Genomic DNA, 14,794 nt, shown 5'->3' on the forward strand with positions numbered 1-14,794 from the left:
TATTAAATAGAATCTAGTAATTTATTATGGAAAAGGAAAACTAATCAGACATAACCAATATTTCCATTCGATCCAATACATGTCACATTTCTATGTATCCCTTGTTAGAGCCTCAATTTCTGAGGTCTCCTTTCGAAAATAAAAATAAGGGAAGCTGGAGGCATGCAGACAGTGCTGGCAAGAATGTGACATAACAGGTGTGACCAAATATCTCCAAAGACGAGTGCAGAAATAGTATCCATGAAGGATTCCTCAGTGCCCAGGACTCTCCCTCACAATCTGTTTCAGGACTCTGCTAGTATTTCAGTGGCACTGTCTTTAAGCTTCAGGAACTCAGTAAGTACTTAACAGCCAAGCCACATGTGCTAATAGAATAGAGCTCCTTTCGTGAGTTTCCTCCCAGAGAAGCAGAGCTCTCACACATCACCCACCCAGTGTGTTTGCAGAATCAAGTGACTCTCGACAAAAGACACCAAGAAGAATTGTCAAGGTTTTGTTACAAATAGAAAATTTATACTAAAGAATAAGACAGATTCTTTAAAAACAACAAAAAAAAAAAAACCTTTGTAAGTCTGTACAGTCAAGATATTTCCAAGATTTTCCCAGAAATAATAAGTTTTTCTTATACTAAAGAACAGCATACATCACAAAAGTATAAGTTCTTAAAAAAAAAAAAAAAAGCTCTTGATGTTGTCTGGCTTTCAATAAGCCAAATCATTACCAAAACAAAACTGTACCCTCTAATGTTTATCTGGGTAAAGGAAAGAAGCTAACCACAACAACCATCCAGGTGCTCTAAGATCTCCTCTTGTAAACAGGCACCCAAGACCACATTAAGAAGAATCAATCACCCAGTAAACTCAGGAAACCCAGGCATCCAGTACTCAACTGGCCAGGAAAATGCAATCAAGCTGACAAACTAGGGAGCGGGAGTTCAACTTAAAACTATCTTTTATTTTTGCACCTGATTTATAATCATCTTATATACTTCTTCCCATCTTATAGAAGCTTCTTCAAGATAAATTCCCTCTTGGGGACAAACATCATTCAACAATTTGTGGGCACTGAAAGTCGGTTATCTTTCATGTATCTGTCCATAGATGTCAGAACAGGATGTCAAACACAGCCCCCAAAGATGAGGCTCCAACATCAAACCTCCCGAAAGACATGCAATAAAAATGAAGAAAAAAAGCAACGGATGAAGGATTTAGTCGAGAGAACATGTATCTTGTTCACTTACATTGGCACTTCAATGAGTAAATTTACTTGAAAGAGCAAAAATTACACTGATTGTATGATGCTACACAAAGCTCAGCTCTTCAGTGAGTCTGTGTTAGTCTGTCTGCCTTCCTCTCTCACACACTCTTTACCTCCCTCAGACACGGGCATTCATGCACAACAATCTACCAGCAGCAATCATCTCTGAATGCCACAGAGAGCAGTATTTACAGGCATATACACATAAAGTGCATAATCCTGAGTATAAGCAATTAATCATTTTCAAGATACATCCAACCAATAAGCAAAAATCTTCTCCAGATCAGAAGATATTAAGCCAGATTTTTTCAGGAGCTAAACTGTTTTCTAAGAAAATCCTCTGACAATTGCACAAATTCAAGTTGTTCACAAAGAGCATGAGGTTTATACTCAGGCAGCAACCTACTAAATGATACCAGGAGAACTTAGGAAAAAAATAAAGAATGCAATAGCACATAAAAGAATAAAAGGCTTAGGGATAAATCTATCCAAGGAAGTGAAAAATTTTAATGCTGAAAACCACAAAACATTGTTGAAAGAAATTAAAGACATAAATAAATGAAAGACATCCTGTGTTCACAAACTATAAGACAATATTATTAACATATCAGAAGTTACCAAAGCAATCTATAATTTCAATTCAATCCCAATGTTACTTTTTGCAGAAGTAGAAAAATTCATCCTAAAATTTACATGGAATCTCCAGGGACCCAAATAGTCAAAACAATCTTGGAAAGGAAGAATAAAGTTGGAGGACTCATACCTCCTGACTTTGAAATTTATAACGAAGCTACAGTAATTAAAATAGTATATAATACAGACATAAAAACAGACTTTTAGGCCAAAAGAATATAATAGTGAGTATAAAAATAAACCTTCACATATATAGTCAATTGACTTTCAACAAGGATATCAAGAGCATTCAATGTGGAAAGGTTATTCTTTTTTTTTTTAATTTTTTTTTTTAATGTTTTTATTTTTGAGAGAGAGGCAGACAGAGTGTGAGCCAGGGAGGGGCAGAGAGAGAGGGAGACAGAATCCCAAAGCAGGCTCCAGGCTCCAAGCTGTCAGCACAGAGCCCAATGCAGGGCTCAAACCCACAACACTAGATCATGACCTGAGCCGAAGTTGGACACTCAACCAACTGGGCCACCCAGGCGCCCCAAAGGCTATTCTTAACAATTGGTGCTTTATCTACATGTAAAAGAATGAAATTGTACCCTTACCTTATACCATACACAAAAATTAACCTAATAGGGATCACAGACCTAAACATGAAGAGCTAAAACAACAAAACTCTTAGGTTAAAACAAACAGGAAAATCTTTCATGATTTTCCAAATGTTGAAATCTTCCATCTTTCCAAAATGTTTCCATGCATGATTTGGCAACAATTTCATGGATATAACACCAAAGGCACAGGCAACAAAAGAAAGAATGAATAAACCAGACTTTATTAAAATTTAGCACCGTTGTGCATCAAAGAAACTATGAAGAAAGCAAAGAGACAACTGAGAAAATGTTCATAAATATTTGCAAATCATATACACGAAAAAGGATTAATATCCAGAATATATAAAGAATTCCTAAAACAACAACAAAGAAACAAACCAATGGAAAAGTGAGCCAAGAACATGAACACACGTTTCTCCAAAGAAGAAAAACACATAGCCAATAAGCATGTGAAAAGATGCTCAACATCATTAGTCATTAGGAAAATGAAGATCAAAACCCATATCACTTCTTACCTACTATAATAGCTACAGTTAAAAAAAAAAAAAAGGAAAATAACAGGTGCTGTTGGCAAGGATATACAGAAACTAGAATCCTTAAGCATTGCTTGTAAGAATGTAAAATGGTACAGCCACTTGAAAACAGATTGGTGGTTTTTCAAAAGGTAAACATAGAATTACCATATAAACCAGCAAGTCCATTCTTAGGTTCATATCCAAAAGAATGGAAAGCAGAGACTTGAACAGATATTTCAACACTAATGTTCATAGCAGCATTATTCACAGTAGCCAAAAGGTGAAAATAACCCATTAGAGATGAACAGATAAACAAATGTGGCATACACATAAAAAGCAATGAAATTTTGATAGAAGCTACAACATGAAGACCTTCAAAATATGCTTATTAGTGAAATAAGTTGACACAGAAGGACTAATTATTAATGATTCCCACTTACATGAGGTACATAGACTAAGCAAATTTCACAAAAAAGTAGAACAGAGACTACCAGGGTCTGCCTGAAAAGTGGAAGAGAGTTATTATTATTTTTAATGGGCACGGAGTTTATGTTGGATGATGAAAAAGTTTTAGGTACAGACAGTGGTTACCGTTATAAAACATTCTGAACATATTTAATAGTACTGAATTGTACATTTATGAACAGTTGAAATGATAAATATTGTGTTATGTATAATTTATCATAATAAAGAAAACAATAAGGAATTTTCTTGTGCACTACCCTCCATTATGACTCTGTTTTGTTCACTGGTCCAAATAAAGCCCTGGCAATAGAAATATAGTATTAGGGGCGCCTGGGTGGCGCAGTCGGTTAAGCGTCCGACTTCAGCCAGGTCACGATCTCGCGGTCCGTGAGTTCGAGCCCCGCGTCAGGCTCTGGGCTGATGGCTCGGAGCCTGGAGCCTGTTTCCGATTCTGTGTCTCCCTCTCTCTCTGCCCCTCCCCTGTTCATGCTCTGTCTCTCTCTGTCCCAAAAATAAATAAACGTTGAAAAAAAAAAAAAAAAAACGAAATATAGTATTAATCTCAAATTTTAAAATTGATCAAAATTAAGGAATGTGCTATGTATAGGCACACCAAGTCTATAAGCTTCAGACTTTATAGCAGAACATTCCATCCAAAATAAATACCAGTGACCTTTAACAAAAATTATTCTAGAATGAAATTATTTGTAGGATATCTGAAGATATACAGCAATAAATCCTATAGTTAGAAAACATCCTCAGGCTGAAACAACTAAGAAACTTCTGATTTATCATTAAATGAAAGATTTCATAAACTTGTCTTCAGGACATTGTCTCAATCATTTTCCCTACAGTAATAAACTTAGTTAACATTCAACAACTGTTATAGGTCTAAAAATATTTTTTCCCATTTCAGATACCTAATAAAAAGGTAAATTCCTATGATTTTATTTTCTTTTTATATTAAAAATGAATAGTGAAATTCAACATATTTCTGTTTTTAAGTAAAGTCTCTTACCCATGCATACAGGTAATAGCTTTTCTGTAGATTCATCTTCTTTTCTTATTACTTTTTTTGTTGACATTTCAACGGTCTTCTTGTATCCTTTTTTGGCCTGATCCACCAGAAGCCGAAATTCATTCTGATGTTTTTTACCTAAAATTCAAAAGATCTTCTTGGTAAAGCAAGGAGTAAGAAAATTTTATGTTTGTTATGCTGACACACGGAGTATCAACAAGTGTTCAACCAGGGCGCCTGGGTGGCTAAGTCGGTTGAGCGACGAACTTCAGCTCAGGTCATGATCTCATGGTTTGTGAGTTTGAGCCCCCACGTCGGGCTCTGTGCTGATGGCTCAGAGCCTGAAGCCTGCTTCAGATTCTGTGTCTCCCTCTCTCTCTGCCCCTCCCCGACTCATGCTCTGTCTCTCTCTCAGAAATAAACATTAAAAAAAAAAATTAAAAAAAAAAAGTGTTCAACCTTGCTCAAGAACAAGATCCTTGAAAAGCACCTGCAATAAACTTAAAAGCTGGCAACCACAAAAATACAAAGGGCTGGGGGTCGTGGAAGCCTCTGCTCTTCTCCCTTCCTCAGATACAAACATGGAAACAGGATATTCCTAGTTTGCTACTGTAGGTTTTTCCCAAACCCCATACTCTGTAAGGCTTTTGATGCAGAAGATACCACTTTCTTAAATATATCCAAAAGACACCATTCTAACTCCCAAGAAACAAGAGTACTAACATGAAGAACATTAACTGAATATAAGAGCAGAAGCCTCAAGGAAAGCTGGGTTATAAAAACAAAGGAAATCCATTCTAACTCCCTCTTTCTACTTTACATTTCTTGCCTGTTTCCCATCAGGATCCCTTAAGTCCACCACCCACCACCAATCACTTTACCTCAGGATATTTTAATTGCACCAATCTTAACAACACCTGCTACTTTGGAAGGCAGCTATGCTCACCAGGATACCACCAAGGCTGCACATAACACCTGCTACTTTCATACCTCTGAAGACAATGTAAGCCTGATCTCGGTAGCCATTATTAACGTACATTAATTTACTCAATAAGGAATAGCCAGGCATTGCTAGAGCAGAGGCTGTAGGACATCTATTTGTGATTCTGAACTATAGTTCGAACGGCTGAGGATGCATTTACTTATCTAACACCCTCAAACACACAAGTCATGGCTCAAAATGATGCCATAAATCCTACAAAAATGTATTTTAGAAAGAATCATACTGCAAATAGTTAAAGTTCTGAGACCATTTTCACACAGTAACCAACATTTTCCCTGTGGCACACACTAAGAATAATTGACTGTAGGAAAAAAAAATTTGTGCTTTTCTTGAAAACTATGCATTTTCTAGAGCTATCCTTCCAGGATTCCAAGCATTTGCTGCCTTTGAGCTCTGTAAACTGTAGATAACTCATGGCAATGGAAAATAATTCTTGTCTACAGACATGCAAAATCCTGTCTGGTAAAGGTTCAATTGACTCCTCTCCCCACTGCAGAAGAGGCCAGTTTTGCCTCCATTTGCACACTGAATTCAATATTCCTGATCTATAAATGCGACTGTTCTTTGGACATCAGGGAGAGACCGCTCCTAATCCCAATATATTTATGTGTATGTACATGTAAAACTCCCAGTGAAACTAACATGTTGGGTTGTAAGGTATGTGGTAAATTTTACATTAAGAGACTGGGTAAAACTCCAGCAAAAGAAATAATGGCTGGCCATAAAGATTGCTGGGAAAAGTTAGCTCTTTAGAAATAGATGAGATCCTATCTAGGAAATAAGCTAGGTGATTTCTTTCAGGTCCTATTTAACTCTATGCATTTGAGGATAATTATTCTGTACTTCCTTCAGCTCCCCAGACGCAGTGGGCTAACACCACCACCATCACTATATAGTTTCTGTTAGGCAAGGGTAACACAGCACTGTGGGGTCTATGTAATCTAGTCAGACCTGGTCTAGGCTGTTTTCCCAGTAAGGCCATTGAGTATCTATGAATTCTGGGTGTAAGAATTACTTAAGAAACTTGCTCAAGTAATCTCATTAACAGTTAAGGAGGCTTAATGACTTTCTCTTCTGAAGTAATAAAATCCCAGGTTTAAAAAGAGATTTTCTTTGTTTAATCTTATTACCCTACAGCTAGGCTGGAAACCAAACAGTAAATGGCAGCCACTGCTTTGGCTTTGACCCAAGAGGAACAAAAACCCCTGCTCAAAAGATGAACAGTGCCAAGAGATTATGACTAATAAAATTGCTCCCATTCATCTCTTCACCTCATTTTAGGAGCTGTGCCATCTGGCAAGAAGTTCTTTAAAGAGTTTAAAATCTCGGCTCTGCTAATTAGATGCCCTGAATTTACCTCTTAAAAATATTAACTGGCTGACATAATTGTGGGAGCTCATGAATGCACTTTACATTCAACCATTTCATATCCTTCAAGATTTTTAATACTTGAATAATATCACCCTTTCTGACTCTCCAAGTTGAAATATCATAATCTTTTCTAGTGCCATGTCAAGCCATTCATTCATTCCTTCCTTCACCACCCCTTAACTACTTTTCTAGACCAGCTTTTACAGCCAGAGGGTCCCCAGATCTGCCCCTGAACTGAGAGGTACACAAGACCAAACCCAGGCTCTCTCAAGAACTGGACAGACTCACCCCCTACAGCAAACACACTGAAATACTCACTCATCTACTTGAAGTCACAGAACAAGTTTGGAGTCAGTGTCTCTCAAAGTAAAATCGAATACATTTTTTTTCACCAACCTCCTAGGACACCCAAGCAGCTAAACCTGGATGGAAAAGAGAGTAACAGTAATGGCTAATGCTCACTAAGGGCTTGTTCATTTAGCCCTGAACTGACCAGTCTCACTTTAAATTCATGATGTAAACCTAAAATGGGCACTCAACACCACTGTACAACTTTTCTACCTTTCTCTAGCAAACTCTGCTTTACTATTCTCCAAAATGACCACTTTAAGCTTTTGCATACGTGCAACACCCCCCTACTCAGCTGGCCTCACACTACTTTGAGAACACAGAAACATTCTAACAGAAACCTTATCATCTTTCAACTACCATTAATTCATCTGTGCACATACGCTCTATCTTCCTTGAATTTAATGAAAAATGACTGTCCTTGCAACAATTAAAGGCCAACCTCTAAGTATGCTCTGGATTCCATCACTAAGGCCTTCTCAAAGATATAGCACCTCTAACTATCCTCTCCGTTTCTTACATCATCAATTTCCCCCTCTATGCATCTTTCCCACTGGCATACAAATATGCCTAGGACTGTTCTGCAGAAAGTGAGAATGTGGGTTATGAAAACAACTAGGTAACCAGAATTTTTCCTTAATGAAATAAAGAGTGTAAAGTGCCAGAATACATTAAAAATGGAAAGAGTAAGCAACCGAGATGTCCTCCAATGGCAGAATGGACGAACTATAGTACATCTAGACAATGGAATATAATTCAGCACTAAAACAAAAAGCACTATCAAGCCATGAAAAGACATGGAGGAACTTTAAATGCACATTGCCAAATGACGGAAGACAATCTGAAAAGACTACATGCTATAGGATGCCAACTATATGACATTCTGGAAAAGGCAAAACTATGGAGACAAAAATAAGATCAGTGGTTGCCGGGGGTTTTGTAGCAGGTGGGGTATGAACTGACAAGACACAAAGGACTCCTAGGGCAGCAAAAATACTCTGTAGGCTATCACAGTGATGCATGTCATTATATCGCTGTCCAGATCCATGGAATGCATGGTTCACACCAAGAGTGAACCCTAAAGTAAAGCATGGACTTTGGATGACCATGATGTCAGTGTAGGTTCGTTAATGATAACACCAGAGATGGGGTGTTGATAATGGGAGAGGTCATGCATGCATGGGGGCAGGAGATATATGGGAAGTCTGTCACATTTCCCTGCTGTAAAAACATAAAGTCTTACTTAAAGAGAGAAAGAGAGAGAGAGAGAGAGGGAGGGAGGGAGGGAGGGAGAGAGATGCAGTACAGGTGGCTTGGATAAGCATAACCAACTGGCTTTGGAACTCAATTATCTCACTACTTATATTCTTTCAAAGTCAATACAATTTTGAGAGCAAAATGATGGAAAACAATTTTTTCTAATGTTGGAGACATGTAAGGTTGGTGTGGGGGAATGTGAACATTACTTGAGAACATCTGAATATAACCTTAAATAAGGGTAAATATTGGTTTGTAAAACTTTTACTTCAGTAATGTGTGTGTATATCGTTAGTAATGATATAAAATATGATTCTCACTGTGGGTTATAGTCAGAAAAGATCTGAAAGCCACTAGGTTAAGTATTTCCCAACTTGAAAAACAAACAAAACCATCTTTTGACCAACACCCACCTCCAGCTACGCCCTCATTTTTCTCTCCCTGACAGAGTAAAATCTCCCCCAAGAGCTGTCCACCTTAGTCTCACTTCCTCACCTCCAGTTTCATCTCGTGGACACCCAGAGCGTCTGACACCTCTCCTCTTAAGAAACTGTTCTTGTAGAAATTAGTTTGCTGCCTCTAAGCTGTGAAATACACTGATGCTTTCCATCTTTTACTCTACCATTCACAGTAGCATCTGACACAATTCATCTTATTTCCTTTCTTGAAACACTTTGCTTTCCTAGATTTTCTGATACCACATTTCCAAGTTTTCCTCCTATCTCATGGCCCCTCCTTCATCAACCCATCATGGACACTCTTAAAACAGCAGAATTCCAAGTGCACTGGCTGACTGCTAAAGATCTCTGAGCCTCTTTCAGAGGGCAAATAAGGTAAAACCTATTTTATGTGCCTTCTTTGTTATGTTGACATAGGCACTGAGTGCAATAGAAATGGTGGATAAAACTGCTGGTGTCCTAGCATGAACCAAAGAAGTGACCCCGAACTTAGTAATCACTATATGCTACACGGTCATGCAGACACCAATTTAAAAAAAAAGAAAAAAGAAAAAGTCGCTTTAAGAATGTCCTTGACATTGGGGCGCCTGGGTGGCGCAGTCGGTTAAGCATCCGACTTCAGCTCAGGTCACGATCTCGCGGTCCGTGAGTTCGAGCCCCGAGTCAGGCTCTGGGCTGATGGCTCAGAGCCTGGAGCCTGTTTCCGATTCTGTGTCTTCCCCTCTCTCTGCCCCTCCCCCATTCATGCTCTGTCTCTCTCTGTCCCAAAAATAAATAAACGTTAAAAAAAAAAATTAAAAAAAAAAAAAAAGAATGTCCTTGACGAACCGGTAAGAAAAGTATGTATTTTATTTTGACCCTGGAGTACATATCTTTTTTAATAACCTCAGTGGTAAAATGAGAACTACAAATACAGCACCTGTGCTCTACACCTAACGTATAATGGAAATACCACAGCCTGCAGAAGCACCTGTGTACTTATTTCAGGTGGGTGCTAAATTAGCTACTTTTTAAACAAACAGCATTTTTACTTGAAAGAACAGTAGACAAACTGTGATTATTTACACTTGGATAATATATTTTCTCAAAAGTGAATGAGGGAGGTTTTCACTTCAAGAAAAACAAGTGACAGCATCTGCTGACAAAGATAAAAGGATAGTTTTCAAGTGAAAATCAGAACTCTGGATAACTTGTATCCGACATTACGAGCTGACAGTTTCCCAATACTTAACTTTCCTGAGAAGACTGGGGCTGAAATTAAAGAATGCTGTTCTTTTATATTATATAATACAAATGAAAAAATGCAAACATTTGCAACTCGATGAACCAATATTTTCCAAATAACCAACAAATGATGTTACAAAACCATTCACAGTTAGAAGGGCCTTTCAAAGCACATGACAGACCAGTGGATTTTTATGGGGTAGAGTACAAAAACTTCATTAATATGATTTCAAATTCCATTGTAACTAACCGTTCTGAAATAACACTTGCCAACAATACCCATGATTATCTAAAAAAAAAAAAAATCTACTGAAACACTTCTCTCTTTTCAATTGCCTACCTGTGTCAGGGTGGATATTTTTCATATGCTTCAACCAAAGCAACACATAGCAACGGTTTAAATGCAGAAGCTGATATGAAAGTCAAGATGTTCTCTATTAAGCAAGACATCAAAGAGATTTGCAAAAATAAAAAAGAATGCCCTTTTCTCTCTAAATTTTTAAAATCAGACTTCCTGGGGTGCCTGGGTGGCTCAGTCAGTTGAGCATCCAACTTCGGCTCAGGTCATGATCTTACAGTTTGTGGGTCAAGCCCTGCATCAGGCTCTGTGCTGACAGCTTGCTCAGAGCCTGCAGCCTGCTTCAGATTCTGTGTCTCCTTCTCTCTCTCTGCCCCTCCCCAGCTCATGCCCTGTCTCTGTCTCTCAAAAACAAATAAACGTTAAAAAAATTTTTTTAAATATATATATATAAATAAATTAAATAAAAAATAAAATCAGACTTCCCGAGAAATAATTTACACACAATAAAATTCGTGAATTTGAAATGAACAATTTAATTTGATGCAAAAAAACCTGTAGTTGTGTAACTACCAATGCACTCATGAAATAGAAGACTTAAATCACCCAAAAGAGTTCCTTCCTGATCCCCTTTTCCCCCACCCACAGGAGCTGGCAGTACCAATATGCTTTCTGTTACTAATTTTTGCCTTTCTAGAACTTTATATAAATGTTCATTCAAGATGCTACCCTTTTAGTTTCGCTTTTGTTGTAGCACAATGTTGTTGGCATTCCCCCCATGTGGCTTCGTATGTCAAGGGTTAATTCTTTTTTATTGTTAAGTACTGTTCCATTGTATATGGATATATCATAATGTGTTTATGAATATTTAGGTTGTTTTCAGTTTAGGATAATATGAATAAGCTGCTATAGCATTTGTCCATAATACTCTTGAAATTGTTTAATACAATTCATGGATTTTGTTTTTTGGAAATTATATCTCAATAAACCTGACTTCCTATCTCTGTGTGGATATATGCTTTCATTTCTCTTGGATAAATAGTTAGGAGAATGACTGGGTTGTATGGAGGTATATAACCTTAAAACAAACTGCTAAACTTAGTTTACCTAAGTGGTTGTATCATTTTGCTTTCTCACCAGCAATGCATAAGATTTCCATTTGCTCCACATCCTAGCCAGGAGTTTGGTATTATCCTTTTTTTTTTTTTTTCCCCTGCCATTAAAATAAGTATATAGTATTATTTCATTTAAAATTATATCTTCCTGGGGTGCTTAGGTGGCTCAGTCAGTTAAGCATCTGACTTTGGCTCAGGTCATCTCACAGTTTGTGGGCTTGAGCCCCGCATCGGACTCTGTGCTGACAGCTGGGAGCCTGCGGCGTGCTTTGGATTCTGTGTCTCCCTCACTCTCTGCCCCTTCCCGCTCACATTCTGTATTTCTCTCTCTCAAAAATAAATGTTAAAAAAAATTTTTTTTAATTATACTTTCCTAAAGATTAATGACTAGTAAGATTAACCTATATGTTCATGTGGTTACTTGACACTTAAATATTTATTTCGCTGAAGAATGTTTCAGTCTTTTACCCTTTAAAAAAAAAATATATATATATATGGCATATGCCTTATTATTGAATTTCAAGAGTTCTTTACATAATATAGATACTAGTATTTTGTCAAATATAAATTTTACAGTATTTTCTCACAATCTGTGGCTTGAGTTTTCATTTTCATATTTGCCTTTTAAAGAGTAAACACTAAATTCTACTGAAATATAACTTATCATATTTCCTTTTAGCTTTCTCTTTCACAATTCATACTATTTGTGAAAGATGATAATGTCAACTGTGACTATAAAGTTTTATTTATTTCATTCAAATCTGTATACTATTTACTCTTATTCCTTCACACTGTTGACGACCTACAGTACAATAAAAAATGTGAGAAAGAACATATCTACCTTGCTCCCAATCAGAAGAAAAGTATTTAATATTTCATCATTAAATATGATGTTAGTTGTAGGTTTCTTATAGATATTCTTTACCAGATTGAAGAAATTCTATTTTGGTAAGAGTTTTTATATTGATGGGTGTTCAATTTTGTCAAACACTTATTCTGCATCTATTTTGAGAACCATATAGTGTTTTTTTAGTCACTTAATACAGTGAATTACAATGATTAATTTTCTAGAATTAAACCAATCTTGCACTGTTAGGATAAATTCCACTTGGTTATGATGTATTATCTTGTATATGTATTGCCAGATGTAATTTACTAAAATTTTGTTAAGGATTTTTGCATCCATGTTCAATGAGGAATATTGGTCAGAACTTTTTTTTTTAATGTTTATTTATTTTTGAGAGAGAAAGAGACAGAGACAGAGCACGAGCGGGGAAGGAGCAGAGAGAGAGGAGACACAGAATCTGAAGCAGGCTCCAGGCTCTGAGCCGTCAGCACAGAGTCCGACAGGGGGCTCAAATTCATGGACCATGAGATCATGACCTGAGCCGAAGTTGGACACTTAAACGACTGAGCCACCCAGGTGCCCCATGAACTTTTATTATACCATCTTTGGTTTTTAGTTTCATGGAAACTTCAGCCTCATAAAATGAGGTAAGAAGTATTCCTTCCATTTCAATTTTCTAGCAGAATATGTCTAAAACTGATTATTATTTCCTTCCTTATATATTTCATAGAATTCACCAGTGAACCCACTTGGACCTAGGATTTCTTCAGGAACTGCAAATTCAATTTGTCTATTATTTCTTCTTAAATAAAGTTTAGTAATTTGTGTCTTTCAAGGGAGTTGTCCATTTCATGTATTTTTTAAAAAATAGATACAGAGATTTATTTTAGGGCTAAATGCATTAACTTAACATGACATGCCTAGTAAAGATACAAATTTCTATTGTATGTAAACTTTTTTTTAGATATTAAATAGGGAGCAATAGTTATATCTTTTCTGGCATAATTGTTAGATATTATCTTTTTAATGGTTTAAATTACTTTCTCTCCAAGCAAATTTGCTGGTTTCCTTATTTTTACAGGCCTTATTTTTAGCAATTCACTGGTCACTTGATATTCTCTATCCTCTGCCTCAAGAAAAATCATGTTGGCTTCCCAAATATTAAGGAAGCTCCTATCACACTTATCTAACAACAGAAAAACACTGACTTTTGTTGTTCAGTCTAAGGTCCATGAATATTCTAGGCTCCTTTTCCTACTCTGGTAAGGCACAGGCCATCACACCTGTATCTAATGCCTGTGTACTGCGTCTCTCCTCCCAAACAGATCACTCCTGTACCTATACGTTCAAAGCTTAAGAAGGAAGGGGAAAAGAAAAAAAAAAAAAAGAAAAAGAAAAAGAAAAAATCCTCTTAGCACAACTAAAACACATCATGTGTGGAATATCATTCCATATTTATTAACTACCTTTTGCCAGGTACTTAAATTTAAATTTAAACTAAAAAACAACCAACCAAAAATAACAGCTACCAAACTGACAAAACGTGAATGTGCTAGCCCTGGAAAAGATACATACAAAAGCCTAATAAGGAAAAGGAAGTAAGCTGGAAGTTGGTAACAACTGATAAAGTGAAAACTATTTTTGGCACAAATTTGCAAGTTACAGAAGTGCTGAAATTCTTCACAAAAGTGTTGCAGTGAGTGGCCTGAGGACAGGATGGAAAGTCAGGAATGTTTCCATTTTAACTCCATTTTATTTTCACAGAGATGTTTTGAGAGCAGCTAATTAATATTCACAAAGTACTTAGTGATAAGCTCAAAGAAGAATGTTAGAAATCAAAAAGCAGGCACATAGAGTTACAAGAAAGGTCACGGAGTAAACAACTAAAATTCAGTTAAGTAATATAGAAGAAAAGTTTACATCAAACATTACTGTAAAAACTTATTTTTAAAAATTAATTAAGAAAAATTACTTAAGATTAACCTGAAACCCAACTTCTCTATAAATAAAGAAAATGCCACACAACTTACGATATTTACTGTGAATTTCATCTATTTCCTTTTCTGTTTGGTCCTTTGTAAAAACCATTATCTAAAATAATCCAAAAGATCTTAATTAAAAATTCAAAAAGTGACAAAAACTGGAGTACTACAAACTTTAAAATAAGGGAAAATAATCTCTTATCTCTGTTTCATATAAACCTAGGAAGAATAACTCCTGTGTACCTCCTTTGAATATCATAATTAGTATACCTTTACTCATTACTGTTTTCTCATCTGTAGAAAATGCAACACTAATATTCATATTAACACTAACATGAAGAATTAATACAATGATCAATTAAATTTCCCACTTTTGATATTTAATTTTTCACCTTCATTAATAC

At 36.3% G+C, this 14,794-nt stretch overlaps 1 protein-coding gene across 1 annotated transcript in view; it reads right to left on the reverse strand.

The window, feature by feature from the left end:
* RAD18 (RAD18 E3 ubiquitin protein ligase) overlaps positions 1–14,794 on the reverse strand; it is a 110,803-nt gene that overhangs the window by 43,092 nt on the left and 52,917 nt on the right. The window contains exons 9-10 of the mRNA XM_030307302.2: positions 14,439–14,499; positions 4,488–4,625 (exon numbers count right to left, since the gene is read on the reverse strand). Coding sequence (XP_030163162.1) covers positions 4,488–4,625; positions 14,439–14,499 — 199 coding nt within the window. The remainder of the gene's footprint in view (positions 1–4,487; positions 4,626–14,438; positions 14,500–14,794) is intronic.

Source organism: Lynx canadensis, chromosome A2 (genome assembly GCF_007474595.2).
Source record: "Lynx canadensis isolate LIC74 chromosome A2, mLynCan4.pri.v2, whole genome shotgun sequence".
Taxonomy (NCBI): domain Eukaryota; kingdom Metazoa; phylum Chordata; class Mammalia; order Carnivora; family Felidae; genus Lynx; species Lynx canadensis.